We start from the raw sequence: 27,481 nt of genomic DNA, 5'->3' as shown, positions 1-27,481 counted from the left end.
TATGCTACTGGAGATCAGTGGAGAAATAACTCCAGAAAGAATGAAGGGATGGAGCCAAAGCAAAAACAATACCCAGTTGTGGATGTGACTAGTGATAGAATCAAGGTCCAATGCTGTAAAGAGCAATATTGCATAGGAACCTGGAATGTTAGGTCCATGAATCAAGGCAAATTGGAAGTGGTCAACCAGGAGATGGCAAGAGTGAACGTCGACATTCTAGGAATCAGCGAACTAAAATGGACTGGAATGGGTGAATTTAACTCAGATGACCATTACATATACTACTGAGGGCAGAAATCCTTTAGAAGAAATGGAGTAGCCATCATGGTCAACAAAAGAGTCCAAAATGCAGTACTTGGATGCCATCTCAAAAACGACAGAATGATCTCTGTTCGTTTCCAAGGCAAACCATTCAATATCACAGTAATCCAAGCCTATGCCCCAATCAGTAACGCTGAAGAAGCTGAAGTTGAATGGCTCTATGAAGACCTACAAGGCCTTTTAAAACTAACACCCAAAAAAGATGTCCTTTTCATTATAGGGGACTAGAATGCAAAAGTAGGAAGTCAAGAAAAGTGAGGGTAACAGGTTACAAAACTTGCTTAGGGTCACAGAGCCAGATTCAGACTTTACACACAAAACAATGTAATTCCATAGCCTTTGTTCTTTCCATCCTGCCAGGCTGTGTCCTGTATTATAACATTAACTGACTTTAAAGGGCTAAATGGATAATATGTCTAAAACAATTTCAAGATTAAAGTGATAGAGAAAATCCAATAATCTATTGTTCTTTTAATCCTCTTCAATAAAAGACATCTTCCCAGTAACCAAAACCATATTCCAATGAATGGGTTTTGACCTATCACAGATAAATCCCTTTACTCTTGTCAGTTAATGTGCATCAGGAGTAAAACAAAATCAGAGTAGACAGTCACTGTGATATATGCGCTAGGAAGGCAGTGCAGCATCATGGTTAAAAACCCAACTTCTGGACATAGAGACCAGACCTGAGGCTGCCAAGAGGGAGGTGGGGTGGGGGAAGGAACTATTGGGAGTTTGGGATTAGCAGATGTAAAGCATATACAGGCTGGATAAATAATCAGATGCTACTGTATAACACAGGGAACTATAGTCAATATCCTATGATCAACCATAATGGAACAGAAAATGAAAAAGAAAATATATTTGTAACTAAGTCACTTTGCTATAGAGCAGAAATTATTCAAATCATAATTTATTTTGAAATTTATTTTAAAATTCAAAAAAATTATTGAAATCAACTGTATCTCAAAAGAATTTTAAAAAATAAAACAAATTCAAAAAAGCATGAGTTCTGGGATTGGGTAATTTCATTTGAATCCCTACTCCACTAACCACTAGCAGTGTGATTGGGGAAAATTCCTGAACCAGCTAAGCCCTACTTTCCTCATACAGTGGTGATAATAACAGTATCTACCTCTAGGGTTGTTGTGAAAATTAAAGGAGAAAACCCTTCAAAATGTTTAATGCAGTGCTTCACACTGACCATCAGCTGTTAACTAAGCCAGCACTCCTGAATAAGCAGGTAATTCCAATTCTCCATCCATCCTTCCCCTCCCTGCCTCCTGACCTGGCATTGCTATAACAAGGGCCAGTGGCTGAAATGAAGGAGCCCTTTTCCAGAGTTGGACATAGTGAGTAGCAGTAAATAAAGCTAAATAATTTGGGTAACTCCTTTCTGAAACTCGTTTCATTAGGGTCTTGAACTTGAAGCCAAACTAGCCTCTTCCCTTCGAAAAAGCTCTCCTAGATCTAATGACATAACCCCCGTACAGAAGGCATGTGAGAAGCTGCAGCAAGGAGCAATGTAATTGACATCCCTAAGGACCATTCGAACACTCTGGCCGCAATAATAAATCCTTCTCCAAAGACCTACAACAATCATTTATTTGCTACTGGCTCCAATTTATTTGTTGTAGTCACACACAGTTCACTAGTAAACATCTGACTTCTCAACCTTTTTTGTGCCAACCTAGGATAGAAAAAACATTAGCAAAGGAAGAAGCTGGTTTTCCCTTTGACACTGGCTCCTGATCTTCTGTCCTCCTGGCCACAGAGTTTGCAGTTTGCCAAATGTTAACCAGCAGTGATATCCAGGCAAACACGAACATTTTATAAATAGCCTCAACTGGTTCCTTAAAGAGGAAAAAGCAACACAAAAATAAAATGAAATGAAATAGCCTACTTGCTTCTCATTTTTACTTTCAAAGCCTGATCAAAATAGGGGGCAAACGTGTTAAGGGCTGCAGATACCAGCTTCCAATACAGGTGTCAACAGTTGCATGATTTCCCAATGACCTTCCATCTCTTCCTCATTTAACTCTATCACTGTCCTTCTTGCCATTCACAACTAGACCTTGTACACAGAAAGCACTTAATAAAAAGTGGATAGATGGAAAGCTGAATGGACAGAACAGATTTATTTGCAAACTTTCCTCCTGATCAAATGGTTAAAATTATCTGTATATGGATGTTATCTCTATATCAAACCGAAAGCTCCTTGAGGGCAGATATCTTCCTATTTCTTTCCAATACTCAGTAAAGTGTTTTGTATATGCATAGGAAATACTCCCTGAATCAATGGGTATTACTAATAATTAGAAGAAAGTATTTATTATATACCTACCATACATCCAACAATTTACATTTTTTTAACCCTTATACAGACAATGATGAGGAAAAATGCACAATCAACCTCCAAAAAAGACTTAACTATTCAAGCTACCTTGGATCGACAGTGGAAGACAAAGAATCCAAATGCTAAGTATGGGTTACCTAACCTTGGATCAAGATCTGGGTGTCCCTGGCCTGGCTTACATCTTTCCCTCTTCTAACCACTACTAGAGACTGAACCAGCAACCAGAACAAAGCTGTGTCCTGATCACACTGTGCTGAGCTGTCTTATGGACAGATACACACGCATATATATTCTACTCCAACCAAACCATTCCATTCATGAGTGTAAGTACTTAAGGTATTTTAGACTTAAAAAAAAAAAAAAAGGTTCCAAAATTGACGACGGTCTAACAATGGTTAGACAATGATCTAACTTCCATGTCTACCTCACCTCCTGACCAAAATCGGGTGTTAGCTGCCAGCAAGTGACCCTCTACCCAGAGACAAGAGCACCAGGACTACACTAGAGTTCAAGTTCTCAAAGCCCTCTCTGGGCCTCAGCCCCTTCGTCTGTAATAACAGGTCACACTGAATCCGCCGTTCTTACCCTCTCAAGTGCAAGGTTCCTTTTTTAATGTCAAAAATCCAAGGTTCACTTCACCCTCCCAGAGGAGCTATTTCATTAATATAGCTCCACAGCAACTCTGGTAGGTATTACTGTCCATCACTACCTCCCATCTTTTTCATAGAGATGAAGACACCGAGGCTCAAAGAAGCTGGATCGCTTGCCCACAACCACAGAACTAGTAAACAGTAAAGCAGAAACAGGAACTCCAGTCTGCTTATCTACAGAGCCCAAACTGTTAACCACTATGCTATACTAGCTAAAAGAGAAAAACACCACCACTATTTAGTCTAAGTGTTTTTATATCTGATAAGTTACAATGGCACCCACACACATTTTAGAAAAATGATACTGTGGTACATATTGTGAGAAACACTATTCAGGAAACAGCCGATGCTGGGTGCAGCCCTGAATCTGCATGGCCACTGCAATCATTCCAGGGGTCTCTTAAGGTACATTCTTTTTTCCTTTATTTAAAAACATATTTACTGAAGTATCATTTACATACTACAGAATTCACCCATTTTTTTTTAAGTTGGAAGATAATTGCTTTGCAATGTTGTGTTGGTTTCTGCTGCACAAAAATGCAAATCAGTCATAATTTTATACACACACACCCCCCCCCCATTCCATCTCTCTAGGTGGTCACAGAGTGCCAGGGTGGGCTCCCTGTGTTATACAGCCAATTCCCGCTAGTTTTCTGTTTCATACATGAAAGTGTATGTGTGTGTATATATATATATATATATATATGTATGTCAATGCTACTCTCTCAATTTGCCCCACCCTCTCCTTCCCCTGCTGTGTCCACAAGCCCGTTCTCTATGTCTGCATCCCCATTTCTTCCATAGGTTCATCAATACTATTTTTCTAAATTCCATATTTATGTGTTAACATACCATATTTGTTTTTCTCTTTCTGACTTACTTCACTCTGTATAACGGGCTCTAGGTTCACCCACCTCCCTAACTGCCTAAAATCCATTGGTGTATTCTTAAAGTATATACGTGCTTTTATTTTCTATCTGTGGTCCTAAAATGTTAATTCCTGGGTGACTTCCTAGTGCTCAGCTTTAGTTTGTTTTCAGACCAGTCACAACTGGGGGGAGTTAAAGTAATCATGGAAGTCCTCCTTTGTTTGCAGTAGAAGCTGGTCAAACTTTGAGCTATCAGATTCCCAGGAGGGAGAACCCACCTCATACGTGGATCTGTTTGCTGGAGAAGAGGGGTTGAATGTCAAAGTCATCCTGTAGACAGAGCTCTAAGAAGGTGTCTGTCGGAACTAGCGTCACATACATAAGCACATACACAAATACATCACTCTCCATGGCACCTGTCCCCAACTCACCTAGTCTTTTATTTTGAACTACAGTGAAAAATGAAAACAGAGAAAGGTTAGGGAGAGTAAGAGGAGAACAAAGCAAGAGCAAGGAGGAGGAAGCCAGAACATTAAAGAGCTGGCTGCACTCATGTGAAGAGAGGATGTGAATTTAAGTACTCAGTGGGGAAGCCTGGGGTAAGCAGTGAACACCTGCCACCTCGACATCATAGCCCAGCTGAGAAACCTCCATCTGGGTGACTTGTCTCTAGAAGAGAGAACACAATACTTACTCAGAAAGAGAGCTGAGAGGGGAGGCCTGTTTCCTTTCCCGACGTGAGAAGTGGGAAGAGGATGAATTACAGAGCATCTTAAGCTCCCCCCAGAAGGGGCCCCTAGATCACAAAATGGTATATTTATGGTGGCTATTAACCAGAGTTCAACTCAGATCCAGATTCGGCATCGTGATGTGTCACGGGCTTAGGGAGCAGGAGGAAGAGAAACATCTCATCAACAAACATGTGGGTTGGCTTGATCTTTTGACTATTGTTCTATCCGAAAAATAAAAATCCTAATAATCATATAGCAATGTTCTCAGAAAAGCATTTTTAAAATAATTTCTCTGCTGAACATCAAAAATTAAAGCCCACACACTCATCAATTCTTACCCATTATTTGAATCAGTAGGAGACACTCAGAGTGCGAATCCAGAAGGCAGGACTACGTCTCTACTCCGGGCAGGGTTAACAGATCTTTAGCGTAGAACGGGTTAGATTATAAGGTCTAGAGACTGGGTTTTGGTACAGTTCCAATAGGTTAAACAAAATTATAGTTGAGGGCCACTGTTGGATGGAGGAGGCAAGGGAGAGGGAGGGACTCTTTGAAGACATTAATTTTATCTTAACCCTGAGCAGACTGGGAATCATTCAGGGAAGTTCTATTTTCTCAGCGAACATCACCCATCCCCATTCATTTTCTGCAAATATGTCGACTTCCCTGCTTCCAGCCAGCCGACGGCCTCCCACTGAACATCCCTGGTGGGGCCAAGCAGACCCTGAATGACGTGGCCCCTCCCCTTCTCCAACTCCCCTCAGGTTACCCTCACCTTAGTCACTACACGCTGGGCTCCGCTGGCCTTCTTCTGTTCCCCAGGGCTGCCCTCTCCCACCTCCAGCCCTTCACACTTGCCCCAACCTCCACCTAAACCCTCCTCATCCTTCCCCTCCCTCTTCTCTCTGTTCCTAGTGAAAGGTTACTCCATCTCTGGGTTTCGACGTCAACTTCTTGACCTTCTTCCCCTCAGATTAGGTTAGAGTCCCAGTGTGAAATCCTCCTAGCCCTGTGACACGTCTCCTCTGAAACCCTGATACACCTTTAAAGTTTAATTTAGTATCCGTCTCCTCCACTAGACAGCTAGCTCCAAGAAGAGAGAAACTAGAGCTCCACCCAGGACTGTGTCCCTCCTACTCAGCATGACATCTGGAACATAAGAGGCCCAAGATGAATACTGGCTGCCTCTATCCTTCCCTCCCCCGGGTCTTCTCCTGGCCCTTCCTCCTCCTATGTCTTTCCCCATAACTCAAAGTGTCAGACATGGGGGCAAGGGTAACCCTGAGTGGGAGGCCCAGGAGATAAATCCTTCTGGTTTTCCCACCCATCACCCAGAGTTTTGATCAAGACTGCACAGCAAAGATACCCCACATCAGTTCTAGCTCAGCTTCAACTTCCCATGGCCACGCCTGTGGTTCTGGACTAAGAGTGACTCCTCCAGGACTAGTCCAGCCCTAGAGGGTTGGTGGGGGAAGAGGTGAGATGCACAGAACCCCCACAGGGATGTAAACTGGGAGACTTCACCACATCTGAAGTGTGAGACAGTCACACCTGTCACTCTGCCTTCCAATCACTGTCCCAGAGCTGGAGGCCAGGGAGAAAAGCCATGACCTTGAGCCCCTCTCCTAACCATTCTGTCACCAAGGTCCAGGCTCCTGACAGAAGAGTGGCAGCCGAGACGGGAGGAGATGAAAGGCAAGGGGGGGGGGGGAGGTGGATATCAGCCTTTCCTGTCAGCTCTCCTCAGAGAGAGAACTGGAATGGTCCTCCTGACTGGACCCTCCTCCCAGGCGGAAGGGGACTCTCCTCAGCCCTTTCTAATGTCCAGAGCCCTCTGACTTGTGTATGTTTGTGTGATGCGGGGGGCCAGAAGACAAAGAGAATATTTTCTTAAAAAAAGAATCTGGAAAACAGTGTTGATGAGGTTAAAAATGAAGGCCTTTGTTTCCACTTTTACTTGGAATTTCTTTATTGTTGCTGATAATAACTGCGGGAGAATTTCACTAGTTCAGATAAAATAGATACTTCTAAGAAGAAATAAGATATACCTCACATTCATTTGGAGGAAACTTCTGTCTTTGAGCAAAATGACAACTAACGGGAAATTTTAAATCAGCCCTAGTCATGGAATCTGCAATAGGTTGCGGTGAAACTTGTCTGTGTGGTTGTTAGTTTAATGGAGATAAACGGCAATTCTGAATGAGGCCTACAGAACTATGGTATTTGCAATGTTTTCAATTTTAAATATCTTTTTTAAAAGGTGCTCAAGGTGCTTTAGGTATATTTTAACATTTATCTTCATAACATCACTGACCTAGGGGGAAAGTATTTCTGCTCACCGATTTCGTATTTTGCTTCACTGTCTTTCAAAACACTCTGGCTGAGACAGCTGTGTTGTACAGGAGACACTGCGCGGGGTTTAGATGGCTAATAATATAATACAATGAAAATGCCGGCCCCTCCCCTTAGTGTCTGGCCTTGAGCTCATGACTTAGTCTCTTTGAGTTTCGGTTTCCTCATCCATAAAACGGAGATAATATCTGCCTTGCTTTGTGTTTCTATACATAAAATGATGTATGCAAATACTGAGATAGTATATGAGGGCTTCCACATTTGAGATAAGACGTGCAAGCTATAGGTAAAATGTGAACCCACATCACCAGCAGCAGCATCATCATTACTGAATTTTCTTGTTGTAAGACCTAGTGAGGTAGGCAGTGGAAGTCCTACCTTTATTTCATAAATGAGATTTCATAAAGGAGAGCTGAGATGGTTTAGGTATCACCTAGTATCATACTGAAGGATCAGAGAAGGAATGTATACTAGGGTGAGGACCAGGACCCCAAACCCTGAATCATTTAGTCCACTATATTAAATTCTGTTTCCATATAAGTTGCACATATATTCCAGCCAAGTAATTTTTAAAAATCTGATTTATTTCTTAACACCCCAGTGGCCTGAATATAATCTGGAAGTAACAGATTCTCACTGCCAGAAAGAGTGGAGTATAGCTTCAATTGAGCCTGAATCCAGAGTTGACCAACCAGGACCCAGCTCAGCACATTCCAGCTCTAAGACCATGGACATGTGGCTTACCTATGTGGGTCTCAGTTTTCTCTCCTGTTAAAAATAATAAACATGGAAAATTGGACAGATTTATCACTCCCCCAGGTCTCACATTCGGTGGCTAAGTCTTAGCAACCTCAGACTTAACCTTCCTTTGTATGTTCTCCTGAAGCCCAGCACACCCTTTTGTTCCTTCCAGCCTCTGCCCTGCTCCCCTTGGCAATCTCTCTTCACTCCTCGTATCTGTTACTTTCTAACTTCAGGGAAACACACTGAACAGGACTGTTATATCTCACACTTCACACAGAACTGTACACTACAATGACAGCAACAGACAGACGTTCCCAAGGGAGGAGACGCACATCACGTGCAGAACGGAAATGCAGACACGCCCTTTAATTCTCAAGTCGCTCTTGTAAATCTGGAGAATGAGCATTAATGCCGTGGCCACCTCTGCGCTGCAGTCCTGCCGCAGACTTTTCACCCCTGCTGCCCTCTTTCACACACACTCATGCACCTGCCTAAGACTGGATGCATTTAACTGCCTTCAAATGGGAGCTCCAGACCCAGGGTGGTGGTCTAGCTTAGAGAGTACCTGGTCATCGCGTCTTTCCCTCTGTCACCCTGAATGAATGTAAAGCCAGAAAAATGCTCCCAAACCAAGCCACCCGAGCAGTCTGAGCTTCCTTCACTTCCCTGGCTTTCCTTCCTCCTTGTTGACACCAAGACCAATTCAGGACCCCACAAGTTCTCTCCATTTTGAGCTTCTGTCAATCTATGGAGGTGACATGAAGCAACGCTTCAGGAAAGAGAAACCAGCCCAATGGCAACGTCATACACCAGAACATAGTAAGTAGGGACTCACATAGTAAATACCTACTCTAATCATGCAATAAATATATGTAGAATATATCAGTGATGAGTCTCAATAGAGAAAAGGGATCAAGGGTCTATGTACTAAGAAATGATCTCCCACCCAAGGAGCAACTGCAGCTCAACTGCCTGTCAACTACTAGCTGGGACTCTCATCTGAAGTCTCCCCAAAAGAAAGTTTACCTCGTCAAAGAGCAAAGAAGAGATGTCCAAAAGCTCCACGTTTTGCCTTCTGCCCATCTCCTCCCTGAATCCAAATTTCATATCCTAACTATCTTTTCCATCATGAATCCATCTGGAGGGAAATGCAATTAAAACAGAGAACTAATGTTCTGACAAAAGGAGAAGCTGCAAGCAGCAGCTGTGTTCCCCCAAAGTGGAGCTAGAAACGAATGAGGAGTCGGTGAGGAGGTGGAGGTCTTTCAGACGAGCAGCCCAACTCCACTGGGAGAGAGAACTTGAGAAGCAGTCTAGCTTAGGGCCAGCAGAGCACCCCAACATCAGGATGAAAGCACCCGAGATCCCACCTCAGTTGCCTCAGTTCCTTTGAGTAGCTCCTAGCCCCCCACGTTGCCTCACTAGGCCTCAGTTTCCCCATCTCTGAAACAGCAAGCTCCAATGACTCCTCCCTGTACCCAGCCCTTCCCTGCTTCCCACCCCCCACTTGCTTCACCCACTTAGAGTGAAGAGAATGAGTAAAAGACAGGTCTGTAAAAGCTCGCCAGGCTCACTGGCACGGAGACGCTATATAAATCCCAAGTGCTATCATTCTAGTACCACAGAGATTTAAATTGGGCTGGGGGCCCTGGGACTGCGTTATCAACACCTCCCCCACATTCTCAGCACTGGGAAGACGGTGCTGGGGAAGGAAAACTGTGCTTTCCTCGATCTTTAACTGCTCAGGAAACGCGTGTATTAGGGCGGCCTCCTTACAGAAACCCTCTAAAAATACCTATCGATGTATTTAGCTCCAGATAGCGTCCTCCTACCAACAGGCTCCAGGCTGAACCACTCTGCCTGTGCCATGGTGAGAAGCTGGGGACCTCCAATGGCAGCTCCCAGCTCTTCTGCGGCATCTCCTCGGGCTCTTCTCCTCCCCCTTCCCTTTTCCCTTCATTCTTCTTCTCTCTGCAGGGTGAGGCACCTCCTCCCAAACTGCAGCTCAGGGTATGGCAATGGTTCCCCCCTCTCTTTTCCACATCCTTTACTCAAAGTGAATTCCAGGATGAAAAAGACCTGCATGGCATCGAGCATAGGGTTAGAACCAATCACTGCTCAAACCGGTCCCTGCTCCAAGCCTTCAGTGGGTCCCTCTGCCTCTGGCTCCACTACGAGCTCCTCCCAGCTGGCCTGAGCTGGCCCCGGCTGCCCTCTCTGGGAGCATTGCTCACTATTCCCCTGGCCAACTCCCTGGAAGCATCCTGTGTGCTCTCTCTCAGCTTTAAGGATTTGTACGCAAAATTATCTTACCTAGAAAAGCTCTTCCACCTTTCCTTGTCTAAGTCCTATCAGCCTGCCCTCACATCCCAATTTCAATGCTCCTTCCTCCAGGAAGTCTTCCCCAGTTCCCAGAGCTAGCCAGGGTGCCCTTCCTCTGGGTTTTCATGACATGTGGCCTGCTGCTGGGGACACTCAGCCCTGCACCACCCACATGCAGCACAGTGCCTGGCACATTGTGGGTCCTCAACGATATCTCCTGAAGGACTTGAAGGAAGTCACAGGGGTGGGGACAGGTGGTCACCTGGGCCCTGGAATGACGGTCTTGGTGGAGGAAGGAGGCTCAGATACATCTGCCCACTCCAGAGTTAGTACTCATGTTTCTGCAACTAACAATAGCCAAAAGAGGTCAGTTCCCACAGAAAAGCTAGACAAACTGATCATAAAGCATGTTCTGAGCAATAAATATGGAGATATAAATGTAATTTTTGCCATATGGGTCAAATGATGGCAGCTTTCATTACATGGCAAATGCTGGGTGAGGCAATAGAGCCCTTCTCTCCATATCCCTCCATCTGCCCCCACCTCTAGAAGTTGGGTTGTCAATATTCAGCTCTGACCCCATCCTTTGCACTCATCACCCAGGGAGCAATCCCAAAAGGTAACCCTGAGAGTCCAGTCAACAGGCCAAACAACAGGAAGTCCAATATTCCTTACTCACCTAGAGACTCAGTTCCCAGTTTTCATTTCTCTAATGGAGTGATCAGGATTCGAGCAGCTGGGCTGGGTCATAGCTACCTGAGAGAGCTGTAGTAAGGCTTGGCTTGGACCGACCAAGGGAAGGACTGGGAATAGGTGTCCCCTCCATACTGACAGTTTCAGGGTGGCCCTAGCACTCTCTTTCACATCTAATCGGTGACAAGAGAACCTGGCATGGACCAAGTGATTCCATTCTACTAGTATTTATTAAGTACCTATTCTAATCATCCACAGACATGAATAGGGTTCAAAGACACAATCCTGGCCCTCACTTTCCTATTCCTACCCATGGGTTAGGAGTGCCTCTGAGTTCTCATCCTCCCCTATCTTCACCCATCTATTCTAGGGGCTGTGACCTGTTTTTAAGGCTAATATGTAATAATGACTTCAAGTAATTTAGAATTATCCAGGTGGCCTAACAAATATTTAGAAATAGCATCTCTTGAATTGTTATCGATATGAGAGAGATCCCAAGTTATGTAGGGTAATAATTTGTTAAGAAAGTGAAAGTGAAGTAAAAGTATTATTCACTCAGTCATGTCCAACTTTTTGCAATGTCATAGACTATAAGCCCACCAGGCTCCTCTGTCCATGGAATTCTCTAGGCAAGAATACTAGAGGGGGTAGCCATTCCTTTCTCCAAGGGATCTCCCTGACCCAGGGATTAAAGCAGGGTCTCCTCCATTACAGGCAGATTCTTTACCATCTGAGCCACCATAATTTGTTAAAAGAATGGCAAATTCACTGTCTTTTAGAAGAAATGAGAATACATTAACCTTGGTGTTTCTCAGTCCCAGAATTTGAGTGTTCAACAACATATAGTTTGTTAAATAAATGGGTGGATAGATGGATGAACAAGCCAACTTAGGAAACAAGGTAGGACTTCTGGTTCAGTTCTTGCAGGTGAAACCATGAGAGTTAAGTAACGTGACTTCTTAACCACAGAGCAGGGAGTTGGCTGTATTCCAAGCCCATGGTTAGAAGTCTTAGGACGGACACATGGGGCTCTAGTCCTCTTCAAGTCACATGTGAAGCTTAAGCTCTGGCTCTAGGACATCTGCCTGATTATACTGAGCCCATCCCACATGGCTTCAAGGGGACTGAAGAAATACCCAAGCACAGAGCTGCAGAGCCTGTGAGGTCACTGACAGCATAAGGAAATGACTGTTGACAAAGGAACTTGGAGCCAGAAAATGTGGGCTCAAGTCCAGCTCTAGCACCTCCTAGCATACCACGTACTCTTTCTGAACCTTGGTTGCTTCATCTATAAAATGGGGATGACAAGATCCCATTTGGGGGATTATGAGGGTTCGATGCGTAATGTACATAAATTATCTCTGAACCATAAATTGCCTCAGCTTACAGACCTAAGAATTATGAAAGTTAGCAGGCCTGGGGTTCAGGCAAAAGGCAGTGGCCCAGGCCCTCCAAACCCCATCTCTGAACAAAGGACATTGATGGCAGGTCCTTGGTTGAGCCAGCTGTCTGGTACCTCAACTCTCTCCCTACCTCCCATCACACACTGAGAGCTGAGAAGCTGGACAGTCTCAGCCCGAGGCGATGTCCCACTCCAGCAGTGTGGGACCCACTCCTGCTCTGCACAGGAGGTGGATGTAGGTGACACCTGGAGCTGAGAGGAGAAGTCAGAGCGGCCGGCATGGGCTGCTCATGGGACAGGTGTCAGGAAGCCTGGAGAAGGGGCTGCACCAGTAAGAGCGACACACCAGCCCTGGGTCAAAGGACACTTTCCAGCTCTGGATCTGCTGTCAAGCTGCTGGTGGTCCTGGGCTGAGCACTTACCGCCTCTGACTACTGGATGACTCCGATCTCAAATCTGGGCTGGTATGACAACATACTCACTGTAGCTAAGACCCCAAGAGTTGTAGGTGCCCCGTGGTTTTACTCACCACCAAAAGAGATGAACGCTGTCAATTAAACTATATCATGCCATTAGTGTAAGACGCAGGCTGTATAATTTAGACATGCATCAGCAGGAGAAAAATGCATTTTAGAAGCAATGTGACATGGTAGATGAAAGCACTGTCTGAGCAGAAGACAAAATTTGATTATCCATTCCCATGGGATAGAATCACAACTCTGAGCTTGGATCTCAAGAGTGCCATGCCCCTTCCCTGGAAAGAAAGAAAGAGTAGGTTCAGGAAGAACCAGGGCAAAGTCCTATCGGTTCAGATGGACGGCAGTGGCCTTTCAGCAAAGTCTAAGGAGCTGCTAACAATAGCAGATATCGGGGCTGGTGGGAGAGAAAGCAGAGAGGACAAGTGGCTTGGCCAAGGGCTCAGCACCCATGCCCACTCATGTGCACCCCACACAAGGGGACACAGAGGGCCTTACTGGTTACACTGATGAAGGGTTCTGTTGACCTCTACAAATCTGCCCCTTCAATCATGGGGCAACCCTCATTTGAAGGCCAAGCTTATGGCTCCCACCAGCTTCTCTTGGCCTCCAGTGCCAGTTCCTACATCTTCCCTCACACACCGTACTTCCTAGCCCCACCCCAGCAAGGCAGATGCTTAGAAGAATTTCAGCCTCTCACAACGGCTCTTAAAATGTGACACCCAAAAGATGTACACTGGAGCGTCTTTAACAATTATTCATAACAGCCAAATCCAGAAAGAAACTTAAGTCTCAGATAATTGCAAAAATGGATACAGAAGCTGAGTACATCTACTTCATAAACTGCTGATCAGTCTTTACCGCTTTTTACCAAAATATGGAGTAACATGTACTATGCCCATAATATACCGAGAAAATGCAGCAAAATTACAAGCATTGAGAAGAGAGCTTGCTAAGCATTAAAAAGGCCGGAAGGAAATACCATAAAATAATCAGGAATTTTTCTTAGTCAGTGATTTTCTTTCTTTTTTTCTGTATTTTCCAAATTTTCCTTATTGAACATAGACTAGTTTGAAATGAAATGGACTAGATAAGAAATTTCAACTGGACTCTGACACATATAAGACTTAGTGAGACTAAGAATTCACATAATTTTAACATTAACCCACACATTACAGTAGTCTTCTTTTAAACAGATCATATTTTTTAAATGACTCAGACTCATTTAAGGCCTTTTACTGTATAGATCTTCCATGACTTACAGTGAGGTTACACCCCAATAAACCCACCATAAGCTGAAAACAACAATAACCTGAAAACACATTTAATACACCAAACCTAATGAACAATGGAAACAGCGAGAGACTTCATTTTCTTGAGCTCCAAAATCATAGCAGACAGTGACTGCAGCATGAAATTAAAAGAGGCTTGCTCCTTGGAAGAAAAGCTATAACCAACCTAGAGAGCATATTATAAAGTAGAGACATTACTTTGCCAACAAAGGTCCATCTAGTCAAAGCTATGGTTTTTCCAGTGGTCATGTATGGATGTGAGAGTTGGACCATAAACAAAGCTGAGCACCAAAGAATTGATGCTTTTGAATTGTGGTGTTGAAGAAGACTCTTGAGAGTCCCTTGGACTGCAAGGAGATCAAACCAGTCAATCCCAAAGGAAATCAGTCCTGAATATTCATTGGAAGGACTGATGCTGAAGCTGAAACTCCAATACTTTGACCACCTGACGTGAAGAACTGACTCTCTGGAAAAGACTCTGATGCTGAGAAAGATTGAAGGCAGGAGGAGAAGGGGACGACAGAGGATGAGACGGTTGGATGGCATCACTGACTCCATGGACATGAGTTTGAGCAAGCTCCGGGGGTTGGTGATGGACAGGGAGGCCTGGCGTGTTGCAGTCCATGGGGTCGCAAAGAGTCGGACACAACTGGGCAACTGAACTGACTGACTGACTGAACCTAGTGAACATCATAGCTGAGCCTAGTTACCTAGTTAGCTGAGCCTCATCATAGCTGAGCCACATTACAGGTAACTTGCTTTAGACTACAGGTAACACTTGCATTAGACTACACTTCGGTAAAATCATGTAACACAAAGCTAATTTTTTAATTAAGTGTTGAATATCTCATGCAATTTATTGAATACTATACTGAAAGTAAAAAACACAACAATAACCCTCATGATCTCAGGGCTGACTGGGAGCTGTATCTGCCACTGCCCAGCATCACAAGACAGTACCATACTGCCTATGGAAAACATCAAAATTCAAAGTTCAGTCGCTACTGGAAGAGTATTGCTTTTGCATCATCAGAAACTCAAAAAAAAAAATGTAAGGTAAACTATCATAAGTTGGGGACTATTTATATAGTATATATTATTTTATGGACATTTAAATCATCCCCAAGCTATTAATATTAGCAAAAAGTCAAAAGATAACAATTGTTGGTGAGGATGTGGAGAAAAAAGAATTCTTGTGCCTTGTTGGTGGAAATGTAAATTGGCCCAGTCACTGTAGAAAATAGTACGGAAATTCCTCAGAAGAATTAAAAATAGAGCTACCATATAATCCAGTAATTTCACTTCTGGGTATTGGGTCCAAAGAAAATGAAATAGACATTTCATGTTCAAAGAAAATGAAATCATTACCTCAAACAGATGTCTACAGTCCCATGTGCATTGCAGTATTATTCACAATAGCCAGATATGGACACAACCTAAATTTCCATCAATGAATGAATGGATAAAGAAACTGTGATACAGATATACATGCACACACACACACATAAGAACATTATTCAGTCTTTAAAAAGGAAATCCTGCCATTTGCAACATGGATGAACCTAAAGGACACTATGGAAATAAAGACAAATGCTGTGCGATCTGTTTTATTGATTACACTAATTTCTTAGAAGTGGAAGTCACAGTAACAGTGGGAGGAAAGGTGGTTATGAGGGACTAGGGGAAAAGGAGAAGATATTGATCAAAGGGTAAAAACTTTCAGCTACAGACGTATACATTCTGCAGACCTAGTATTCACCATGGTAAATAATAATGCATATATTATTATATTATTACTATATTATCATATAGTAAATAATAATGTATAACATACTTGAAATTTCCTAAAAGTGTAGTTTTCAAGTGTTCTAACCACCATAAATAAAACTATGTGAGGTGATGGATATGTTAATCAGTTTGATTGCAGTAATCATTTTCAATGTATCAAATCATCACATTGTATACCTTAAATATAGACAACTTTCATTTGTCAATCACAGTTTAATTAAGTGGGGATAAAACCCACAAGACATCACCCAGGTGTACTACTGTCTATACTGTGTACTTCTGAAACACGACGCAGAAGCTGTATCTTTACACACTAAATCACACTTTAAATGCAGTAGTAGCATTTTCTTTTAGAAAAAATAACCTTCAGAAGATCCTTTTGTAAGGCAACAGATGTTTTTAAACATAGAGAGTCATCTCTACTACTTATCTGATCCCTATATTAAGGGGTTCAATGCTCACTAGTTTCTATTTATACATTCTAGTCTATTACACCTTCAACTTTTCCCCTTTCACTTAATCATAGTTGACATGAACGTTAAACGTATGACAATGATGTCTGTTGCAAAAGACAATGAAAAGATGCAAGTGTTTCTAAACTCTCACTCTTGCCAGATTTTACCTGCCCCAACTCCTCTGGAAAAAAAAAAAAAAGGAAAAGAAAAAGGTCTTCTTTGCTCCCCTCTGCCTTTGGTCAATAATAACGGTAGCTCATCTCTCCCCGCTCCTCACTTTTCCACCCAGCTCTTAACTTGTCCTCACAGGTTTCAATTTCTGGGCAGCGGGTAAAGGAATTTCCATGCTACACCTTTTGCCGCCACAGCCACAGAGGACCCACGGGCTGCCCCCTCGCGTGCAGGTACCAAGAGCAGCCTGATATAGAGACACAGGAGAAGCCCCAAAAGCCTGAGCAGGCATGCTCACCATCGCCAGTCCCAAGGCCCACCACATATGCTCACAACAGCACTGGACTGGCCCCAGGAGAGGTACACTGTATTCATTTTCAAAAGCAGAATGATCAAATATTTATATAATAGTACTGCCATCATGTATACCACCTGTAACACAATGTAGTGTTACTATGTCAATTTCCAAAGGGACGTGTTATCAAACATTTTCACATGATTCAGTTTTACAGCTTCTCATATTATAAATATACATAAATCTATAAATAAATAAATCTGTAAATCATTTTTTAAAAATCCTCTGTTGTCAAGACACGAGTCCCAAGTACCATTTCAGACAATATACTTAAAAGAGTCTTTCCCAACCTCCTAAAGAAAACTGCACCTGATAGCATCCTTTGGCCCATTACGGGGGTTTTCTCTCATGCCAGGGCAAGCTGCTTGCTTTAGTGAAAAGACTCATTTGGAAACGTGTGTTCAGCACTAGCAGAACATAGAATGGGAAACCAGAAGCAGCAGCAGCCAGACCTTGGGTCCACAGCCTCTGTCTAATGCCATGTGCATCTCCAGAACACTTGCACTCCCCTGCAGCTGGCTCAGCCATGGCTTAGTACCATGGGAATCTTATCCTTGAACTTCCTCCTCCTCCTTGCCTCCACAGAATCGTCTCCCCCCAATTCCCAGGTTTCTCGCACCAGCCACTTCATGACCCCACAGGCGCCTCCACGTACAAAGAAGAGACAGGAAGAGGACTCACCCGCTGAGAACCACGATGAAGTCCATGACATTCCAGCCATTGCGGAGGTACGAGCCCTTATGGAAGATGAACCCCAGGGCCACGATTTTGATCCCAGCTTCAAAGCAAAAGATCCCAATGAAATAGGGTTCTGTCTTCTCCTGCGGGATGAAGAACAGAGGTGTTGGTAAGAGGAGGACTGCTTCAACCAAGGCACCCCCTGCCTAGCTACCCCTCTGCTCTGACTTTTCCTGTCTCCTACAGGACACCAGGATGCCTGTGCTGAGCAGCCCCGTGTACAGCTGGGAAGTGAGGGTGCTGCAGGACTCACGGAGTACACAAGAGCAAGGGAAGCCAGCTGCAGAAGTGGGTGGGTGTGGGGCTCACACCCAGGACCAGCTGTCTTCCCAAGGCAAAGACTGATGGTGCTGGCTTGGCCTTGAAGGGGCTGGCATTCCCACAGATGGTCATCACTTACGCTGGAAGCTTAAGAGTCCTTTCTCATCCATGCGTAATCAGACTGGAGCCACTTACCCATTTGTTTGGATTTTAAGCATTTTGTTTGTTCTCTTTGCGGGGGGTACTTTAGACACGTGGATAATTTCTTTACAGAGAGTATGGACAAACATTTAGGAAGTTCAGAACCATGACAGCACACAGGCTTTGAGCATCCTTCATCCTCCCTCCTTTGCTCTCCCTTTTTCCTCTCATTCTCAAAGTCCCCCAGGAAGAAGAGAGAAGCAAGTGGACCCTGGGCCTTTCCTTTCGTCTGGCCTGGCTGCCATGTGCTGTAGACACAGAACTTCCTGGGAGCAGGAATTTAAAAGGTCAGTCCTCTTTATGAACCCCAGTGGGACTTGTCACCAACCTGTTCCTCAGCAAAGAACAAATCCACAGAAGTGTAGTAGAGTCGGAAAAGAGAGAAGGGGGCCAGGTGATAAAGCAGAGGAGAAGGAAACCAGGGAAGAAGAGGAACAGGGGGAAAGAAAGATGAGGAGAGAGGCACCTACCAGTCTGCGGGACATTGGGGTCTTGTCATCCTCAGGAAGATGTTGCTCCAGGGCCAAGACGATGCAATTGGCAATGATGGTGGCCAAGATCATGTACTCAAACGGCGTGGGAAAGGAGGAGTTAAGAAACAGAATCACCAAAGAGAGAAGGACAGCCTCCAAGATGGCTATGTACATCCATACACAAACTTCATCAACCCACAGCATGTCTGTGCAGTCAGCATGATTGACAGGAGCAGACAGGCAGGCAGAACAGTGGCTGGTCCTTAGCACACGGAACTAGAACCGTTTCTGATCAGACTCTGAAGACAAAGCATTTTCTCAAGGAAAGGAAGAATGCAGTCAGTAAATAATGTATTAGACATATGGTAGACATTCCAGATTCTTAGTGAATTCAGTGACATATCCGGGAATTAACCAGGACAGAAAAAGGAAGTGGGACAAAGAGAGGAAGAAACAATGATGCTGTTGCAGGCTCCATGTTCTTCTCTATCTTCAAACCACTGATGCTCCAGCAAGGATCCAGCTGCGGCTGTTTGTGGCTATCTCTGGGAATCACATCTGGAGTGCCCTTCTCTTGAAGCTCTGCTCAACTGAATAGAAGAAGGGCCCTTAGAAAAGGAGCCACTGTCTCCATGAGCTCCCTTTTATTTTAATATCCAGTTCAGTATAATATTTAATGGGTCCAGGAGAAACTAGCTTTGTCCCATTTTATTTTCTCCTAAGCACCTACATCTAAAGAAATCAGAGATACATATCATGAGCTTGCAGCCAGGGCACCGAAGTCAGGGCCTCTAGGAATCAAACTACAAACGAGAGGATAATGAATTCAGGCTCTGTTTTCTGTTGCATTTTTCTGGAGAGGTGAGTGGGCTCCCTGTGACTTTTTGAAAAACAGGACTGTGATTCCAGTGCCAGCATCCTGGCTCCCGCAGAAAGGTTGTGCTGTAAAACCAGGGGGAGGCGGGAGTGAGGAACTTCTAGAAAAAAGGAGAGGGAATCCCCAGCTCCAGAGTCATTCTGCACATGGGATTTCATTCTATAACTACTGTTGCAACAAACAGCAGTGAGTTGCTGCCTCTGGTCTTGCTGAACAACCTGTAATCTGGCAGCATCTGGAATCCAGGTGGGAGCAACAGGTAGAAAGTGCGATGACGTGGAGGAAGGGGAAGGGATGTTGTCTCCCCCCGCCCCCATTCAGGCTGGCTGTGCAGGAGGTAGGGCCCAGAGCCCTCCCTAGGTGGCACAGGAGGGGGACAAACCATAAACACGTCCCCTGATGCCTCACCATCCCCACCAGGTTATATGTGGCCGTGAACATCAATGGTCAAAGGGCACTCGCACATCCCTGACAGACGGAGGGGAGGGGGGTCCGTGCAGGATGCAACTCGCCCGCCAGTTGCTCTGGTCCTGATGCTAGCTAGAATGGTAGGTTGCAGGGGGTGAGATGGCTGGCTTGCATCCGAGCCTCTGGAACTTTTCATTTAGCAGCACCTCCTCCCTGCCCCCATCCATCCCTGAGTCACAGCCCCAGCAGCTGGCTGTCTTCCTTTCCCACACACCCAACACTCGCCCAGGACTCATACCCTCAGGACAGTTCTGCCGCCTCTGCTGTCCTGCAGGGCAAAGCAGCCAGATCCGAAAACGAGATAGGGCTCAGAGAACCTCAGAGCCAGGCTCCTGCCTCCACACCCTACTGTGCTCACTGAAACCCGCTCAGAGGGGAGCCTCACTGCACCACCCGGAAAGCCCCCCAGCCACCTTGCCATCCCTTCTGCTTCGGCATCTCTGGGTACCAAGCTAGGACCCTGAGAGCCAAACACTAGCAAACACACCTCAGAGATGCTCATCTCACTTAACGCGCTTACTTTCTTGTGACAAGTTCCCCCACACAGCTAGTCCACAGACAAACTGAATTCCCATAGTTTCACCTTTACTTCATAATTTCACCCCAGAGTGCCCCGGACATGAATTCATCCTGAGGTCAGGGTGCTCTACAAGGCCTAAAGGAACACCCCTCTCAAGGATATATTTGATGTTTTCAAAATTTTAAGCCAAAGGATCACTGCTCTGAATGGGCCCTTAGACATCAGACTGCAGGCAGAGGGTTTGGGTTGGGAGGATGTGGAAACAGGGTCTTCTCAGAACCTATGAATTACTAAACTCTCACTTTTAGATTCTAGCCTCCTAGGCTTCGGTGGTGCCATTTATTGAGCCCTCATGAATTCTCAGCCAACCAGATACGTGGCCAGTCACAGGAAATCTGACTTGTCAGCCTCTCTCCTGCTGTGAGCGTCCTGTATGGTGATGGCCACACCTTGCCGAGGAGGCTAGCCCTGTGTCTACCACAAGGCTGATCTGTCTGCACCTGGACATTGTGGGCTAGGTGAGCTGACTGGTCTTAACAGGGAGTTTTGTGCTTCGGTTATCTGGCCGGGACACAGAGGTGCGAAGTGGGTGTGAGGATGGGTGGCAGAGGAGGTCCAGAAGCCCAAGAGGACTAGGTGAAAGAAAGAAGGGGGCCAGGGAAATCTTAGGCGAGAAGAACAGGAGAGAACCCCCACTCCTACCCAGGCCCCAGCCACTCCCCCTTGTAGCTCTTCCCTTCAACCTCCCGTCTGCTTCCCTTTCTGAAGAAAGTACAAAGAATGGGCCCTTACATCTCAGTGCTTTTGCTTCCTCCTACAACGGCCTTTCTCCTCTTTTCTTGGTCATATATCAAGATCAAGGTGAAATATCACCTGGCCTGTAAAGGTTTCTCCCTGTGCCCCCCAGCTCTCCGCAGGGTGCAATTTCACCATCACATTGATCTCCACAAAGAAACTCTACCTGGAAAGCAGGAGCGGGGTTTGTTCACGTCTCCACTGGCGGGGCTCAGCAGAGCTCCAGACACAGGGAAGAAGCTCACTCAGTGTTGAGCGCAGGCTGAATGAAAGGGAGGCGTCCCAGTCTGTGAGCTGCAGCTCCGCTGAGGAGCCATCATAGTGACCAGGCTGTAGTCACTCCCACTGGCTTGGACCCCCATCTGGGAGCTGACTCAGGGGCACCGCTCCCGGTCTTCCCGAAACAGAACTTCAGGCCCTTAGCAAGGGCTCTGATGTACCTCCCAGGGGAAGAGCCTGGGCTGCAAGGAAGGGCCCACAGGGTATAAGCATACACCTCACAGGCTAGACAAAGATGTGCTCAGAAAGGTCAAAGGCAACTCCGCGTTGCCAAGGCCTCAAAGAGCAATGCCCATCATGAAACAGAACAGGATTCCCTGTCCTTTACCATCTCCCAGAGTTTGTTCAAACTCTTGTCCCTTGAGTCGATGATGCCATCCAACCACCTTATTCTCTGTCATTCCCTTCTCCTCCTGCCTTCAATCTTTCCCAGCATCAGAGTATTTGTCAATGAGTCAGCTCTTCACATCAGGTAGCCAAAGTATTGGAGATTCAGCATCAGTCCTTCCAATGAGTATTCAGGGTTGATTTCCTTTCAGATTGACTAGTTTGATCTCCTTGCTGTCAAAGGGACTTTCAAGACTTTTCTCTAGCACCTCAGTTTGAAAGCATCAATTCTTCAGCGCTCTCTACGGTCCAACTCTCACATCCGTACATGACTACTGGAAAAATCATTGTTTTGACCATACGGACCTTTGTCGGGCAAGTGATGTACACATATTAACTCTTAAAAAAAAAAAAAAAAACAGCATGCATAGAAGATCCCTTTAATGAAAAAAAGATTTTGTAAGAGCAAAGGAAAAAAATCTGTCTTGTTAGAAGGATAATGAGTTTTCTTGGGGTAGTAGGATTACTTCTTCGCTCCTTAATGCATTGTGTTATAATGAGCATGTATTCATATACAGCTGTGAAATCAATTAAAGCTAGATTTATTCTGAAACAAACAAGCAAACAAAACCAACATTAAAAACCCATACCAACCTGAGGGTCATGGAAATTATTAGCTCAAGATTTCTGAGAGGATCAAATGCAAGAGAACAGAGACTGGACTAAATGAGGAAATGGCCACGGAAGTTCTTTGAAACCTGCAAAGCTGCCTCCTCTGCATCTGTCTCGCTGTCTGCTTGCTAGGGGCCTCATTTTATAAACTTTCTTAGCAAGCTCCCCGAACACCCCTTCACTCCTTTCTCCCTCTGAGCCCGTTAATGAGGACCTGTGTCACTCCCAACTCTCCCTTCCCCGTCTCACAGCTTCAAGACAATCATTAGGGAAATGATAAAAATAGGTTTCCTTATTGATTTATCTCCGTTACCCAATGCTCCTTCCTTGGAATGGTTGACTTGTTTCCTTAGCAACACAGCTAATTCAAGCAGCACGACTTGGCCTGCACACCTGATATTTGTTCATCTCCTTTCCTGAAGCCCAGAGAGCCGGGGCAGGAGACGGGAGGTAGGGGGGGTACCCTCCCAGTGAGCTGCTGGCTACCATGGTGGTGCTGGCTCTGCCTGTCCACAGAGCCCCGGGGGCCGGGCCTGGGAGCTGTCTTCCCTCTGCACACCCCACAGGGACTGATGTGCAGGTACAGAACTGAGCAGGACTTGGGCCCCATACAGCAAACCTGGGTGCCCCCAGGGAGACAAGCATCTCTGTACCACCTGGGTGCTGATCCTAGGTCCCTTCTACTCTCAGCAGCCTCATCTCAGAGCTGTGAGGCTGGAACTCCGAGGAGACTGAATGAGCTCAGAGGGGCCGAGGGCCCACCAGAGGCACAGGCAGGCAGATGAAATGCTGTGCTCTCATTCCAAGCCCAGGGCTGGTGGAGCACGTGCTTTTGTGGGGAGCAGCCTGTGGGTGCCTAGGCCATTGCTGTAAACTCCTGGGGGAGTCCAGAATAGCATAGTCTTAAGATAGCAGGCCTCAGGACCCATCTTCATCCCTCACCCCAGGACCAAAGCACACTCCCTATGGGCAAGTCCATCTCCTTTCCTCCTGTCCACCCTCGACTCCTATTTGGGGATGCCCAATTCTAAGAGATGGAAGGAAGTCAGAAGATGGACTGGGTATTATTATGCACAATCTCTGCTCACAGCTGCACAGACACATTCTAACAAGTGGACTGTTGACTCAAAGACAGTCTTGGGGTAGAGGGTGCTGCCAAGTCTGTGATTTCTTCAACACCAAAGGGATAGTTTAAAAATGAATGATAGTGAAATCTAGCTATCCAAGACCTTCGGGCTGCCTTTTTAATATGAGAAGAATCAGAATCTCCCTCATGACCTGGAATGCGATGGAGAATATGTAGTTTGGCAATGGAAACCAGAGCCACGGTTCTCCACAAAAGTCACTCCAACATGGTACTCAAGTCAGGGAAAACCACCGCCACCCAATCCTCCAGAGCCAAAGAAGGACAACGTGAGGATCAAAGTCTAAGATGACACGTGAATATACACACACTACTATGTATATAAAAGATGATCAATAAGGGCCTACTGTATATGTAGCATAGGAGAAGGCAATGGCACTCCACTCCAGTACTCTTGCCTGGAAAATCCCATGGACGGAGGAGCCTGGTAGGCTGCAGTCCATGGGGTCGCTGAGGGTCGGACACGACTGAGCGACTTCACTTTGACTTTTCACTTTCATGCATTGGAGAAGGAAATGGCAACCCACTCCAGTGTTCTTGCCTGGAGAATCCCAGGGACAGGGAAGCCTGGTGGGTTGCCGTCTAGGGGGTCGCACAGAGTCGGACACGACTGAAGTGACTTAGCGGTTAGCGGTATATATAGCATAGCGAAGTCTGCTCAATACTCTGTAATGACCTATAATGGAAAAGAATCTAAAAAAAGAACAGCTACATGTGTATGCATAACTGAATCACTTTGTTGTATACCTGAAATGAACACAACATTGTACATCAACTATACTCCAATATGAAATAAATATTTTTTAAAAGAAACTTTTGAAAACCATAAGGTGCTACACACATGGGCATTCGTTTTTATTCTCCTACTAAATCCATCTTTAAGCATCAGCTGTGGCTTAAAGCTTTGGGGGAAGCATCTGTGAGTGGTCACAGCCGCCGGGAGTGGGCTGGCTGGCTGGCTGGCTGCAGCCAGGGGCTGACATTGAAGAGACCCACAGCAATAAAGGATTGAAAAGAAAATTATGGTAATGAGTCTCCGGGAAGAGAGCAAAGACATTTGGCCCAGAACCTCCTGGGAATATGGAAAGCACATCCAAACAGCAGTCCCCAGAGGAGGATTTATGAAGCTGATGGCTCTGATGCAATCTTTCCCAGTGATTAGAAGGGACATTCATCACACCCAAGGCCAGAGCTAAGAATGGGAGGGGTTGAACCATCATAGAGGTCCGGCTCTGGCTCCTACAGACCCTGATGGAAATGCAGTGAGATAATGCTGGTGAGATCATATCCCCCGCCTGGGCCATGGAGAACGATACATCTGCCCTGGAGGGACCAGAAGTAGGGCAGAGACAGGACCTCATGCCTAAAATCCAGACATGGACAGGGCCACCACCATCGTCTCCAGAGACACTGTCTGCACCCCTCCCAAGAGGCCAGTATTCTCACAGGAATAGTTGTCTCCCAGCCTTTCCACACATGCCGTGTGTACAGTTCTTCAATGCCTCCCAGACTGAAAAGAAAATCCAAACCAGCCCTGGTAGGCCTGGGGCCAGCTCTCCTTCCTGGAAAGATGTTTCACCTTCTTTCCAGATCATGGGATGAAGTAGGAGTGACTATGAGATAAAAAGATGATGAGCCAAGAGGGCTTTCTAACACTCTCAGCAAGCCTTTGCAGCTCTGCCTGACCTAGGTTCAGAGGTTAGAGGTCAGGTTGAGGTCAAAGGCCAGGTTCAGAGGTAAGTCATGGTCCAAGGGAGCCTAGGCCCAGAGGCTAACATGCTCCTGGATAGGCTCCTCCTGGACTTCTTTGAACCTGCTTCTGTGGCTGACCCAGCAGGACAGAGTATCCAAAGAAGTCTCATTCAGAAAAGGAAATAAAGGGAGCCATTGCTTTCTTTGGGGTTCTGAGGGGTTACTGATAAATTTTTCAATTTCCTGAAAGACAATGTTAAGCATCTGAATTTATCAATGTATGAACCACTCTCATATCTGGGGCAAGTCACGCCCTCAACTCCACCCCCAACTCTTTTCTCAGTCCTTATTTTTAGGTTCCCAGTCTCTGTCCCAAACTTATCGATGGGATGGATGACACATAGTCACTGAATGGCAGGAGGGCTAAACCCCAGTGTTTGCTCCTGTGATAGAAGAATCAGTACACAGTTCTGACTGCAATTCTGGAAATCCATCCTGGATCTGTCCTCCCTTTCCCATCCGCATTACAGCAGAAACACACTGCTAACAAGCAGAAAAATGAGGTAGAAGGCTCTGCATACTTTGCATTGTCCCATTTCATTATCTCATCACTTCCTTATTGGAATTTTTCTCACCACCCAACTCGCCTTAAAAAAAAAAAATCAGATTGAAAAACCAAACCCCTTTCTCTTTTTTTAAAAAACAAAACAAAACAAAAATGTGTCATGTGACTTCCAGCCTTAACATCAGTTTTTTAACTTTGGTTTCCATGGTGGTGGGATGCAACCTACCATCACCATGACAACAGCTGCCTCTGTTCAAATTCACCATCTGACAGGCAGTCCTGAACACACCTCTCTCCCTCTCTGTCAAGAAGATGGAAATGCCATTACACCTACTCCTAAAGACTGAAATCCTAATGAATGAAAGACAAAGGAAGCAATGTTGAGAATATAGCAACGAGGCAGAGAACCCCCCCAAAGGCTTTCTGTTTGCCCATACAGCCCACTGCTCTCTTAGGGAGGTCAATGGACTCAGTTACTCAAAACAAAAGATCCCCAGCACTAACCCTGCAATGTTGACTGTGTAGCTGCACTGAACTTCTCATTGCTTTTAGACCAAACAACTCCCATCTCACTCCCATGTCCCCGCCCTCTATATAAAATAAAGGAAGTTCACATCATTGTCAACACAGTTAACCAGTGCTCAGTCTCAGCTGAGCCCAGTTCCAAAAGGATGGGAAGTGGTGATTCTGTGAAACTCAGCCAGCACCGGCTTCCCTCTCTCTCTCCTCTCACTGACAGACAGCTGGATAAGCCTTAACAAATTCCCTTTTTGTGTGTCACGCTGAATCCTGGACTCAAAACGCTGTCATTCGACAGAGTTTTGGTGATCAGGAGACAAATGATTGAATGCTACAGAAAAGGGAAGAAAGAAAGGGGAAATATTAAAAGCCTCTGAAAGGAAAACAAAACAGTGGTGGGAAAATTACCTGTTTCAGAAACCAGAATCTGTGTTTTGATGACACTCTGATGAATTCAAACCCATCAAGCCTCTCTGGCAGCAACGTGTGTTTTAGGCAAAGAATGTGGGCTGCCATCAGCAACCACACCCAAGACTGTAGCCTACTCTACATCCCCACTGACTCTGTGGGGCTCAGGTGGTACTCTGAATGCAGAAAGAAAAGGAAAAGCCTTCTGTGAAAGAGTCCACAGATCATCTCTGGCAGAAGATTTTGTTTCCCTCAAAAAACCCTGCTATTGCACCCCAACATTCAAAGACACCTAAGAGCCTCCAAACCACATGAGAAAATGTTGACAGCACTAAGGATTCTCAGCTTATAAAAGGAAGACTGGAGAAAGACATCATAGATCTTATCAAATATCTGAAGGGCTAGCTTGTCAGAGGGGATGCTGAAATTGTCTAAGTTCTTCCGAAGGGCAAGGCTGAGACCACTGGATGGAGCAGCCACCCAAAGGCAGATCTGGGGCAATTCAGAGAAGTTCCATAAGCAAATGGACTGTATTGTTAAGTAGTAAACTAAGTGTTATAAGAAT

General features: G+C 45.3%; 1 protein-coding gene across 1 annotated transcript in view; it reads right to left on the bottom strand.

Moving 5' to 3' along the window:
- Positions 1 to 18,740, bottom strand: part of LOC138415852 (voltage-dependent R-type calcium channel subunit alpha-1E) — a 305,764-nt gene extending 287,024 nt beyond the window's left edge. Inside the window, exons 1-2 of the mRNA XM_069544395.1 lie at positions 18,648 to 18,740; positions 17,659 to 17,798 (exon numbers count right to left, since the gene is read on the bottom strand). Of these exons, the coding sequence (XP_069400496.1) occupies positions 17,659 to 17,798; positions 18,648 to 18,740 (233 nt within the window). The remainder of the gene's footprint in view (positions 1 to 17,658; positions 17,799 to 18,647) is intronic.
- Positions 18,741 to 27,481: the final 8,741 nt, after the last annotated feature.

Source organism: Ovis canadensis, chromosome 12 (genome assembly GCF_042477335.2).
Source record: "Ovis canadensis isolate MfBH-ARS-UI-01 breed Bighorn chromosome 12, ARS-UI_OviCan_v2, whole genome shotgun sequence".
Classification (NCBI taxonomy): domain Eukaryota; kingdom Metazoa; phylum Chordata; class Mammalia; order Artiodactyla; family Bovidae; genus Ovis; species Ovis canadensis.
The sequence above is the reverse complement of the archived record's forward strand: the minus strand, read 5'-3'. Positions and strand labels throughout refer to the sequence as shown.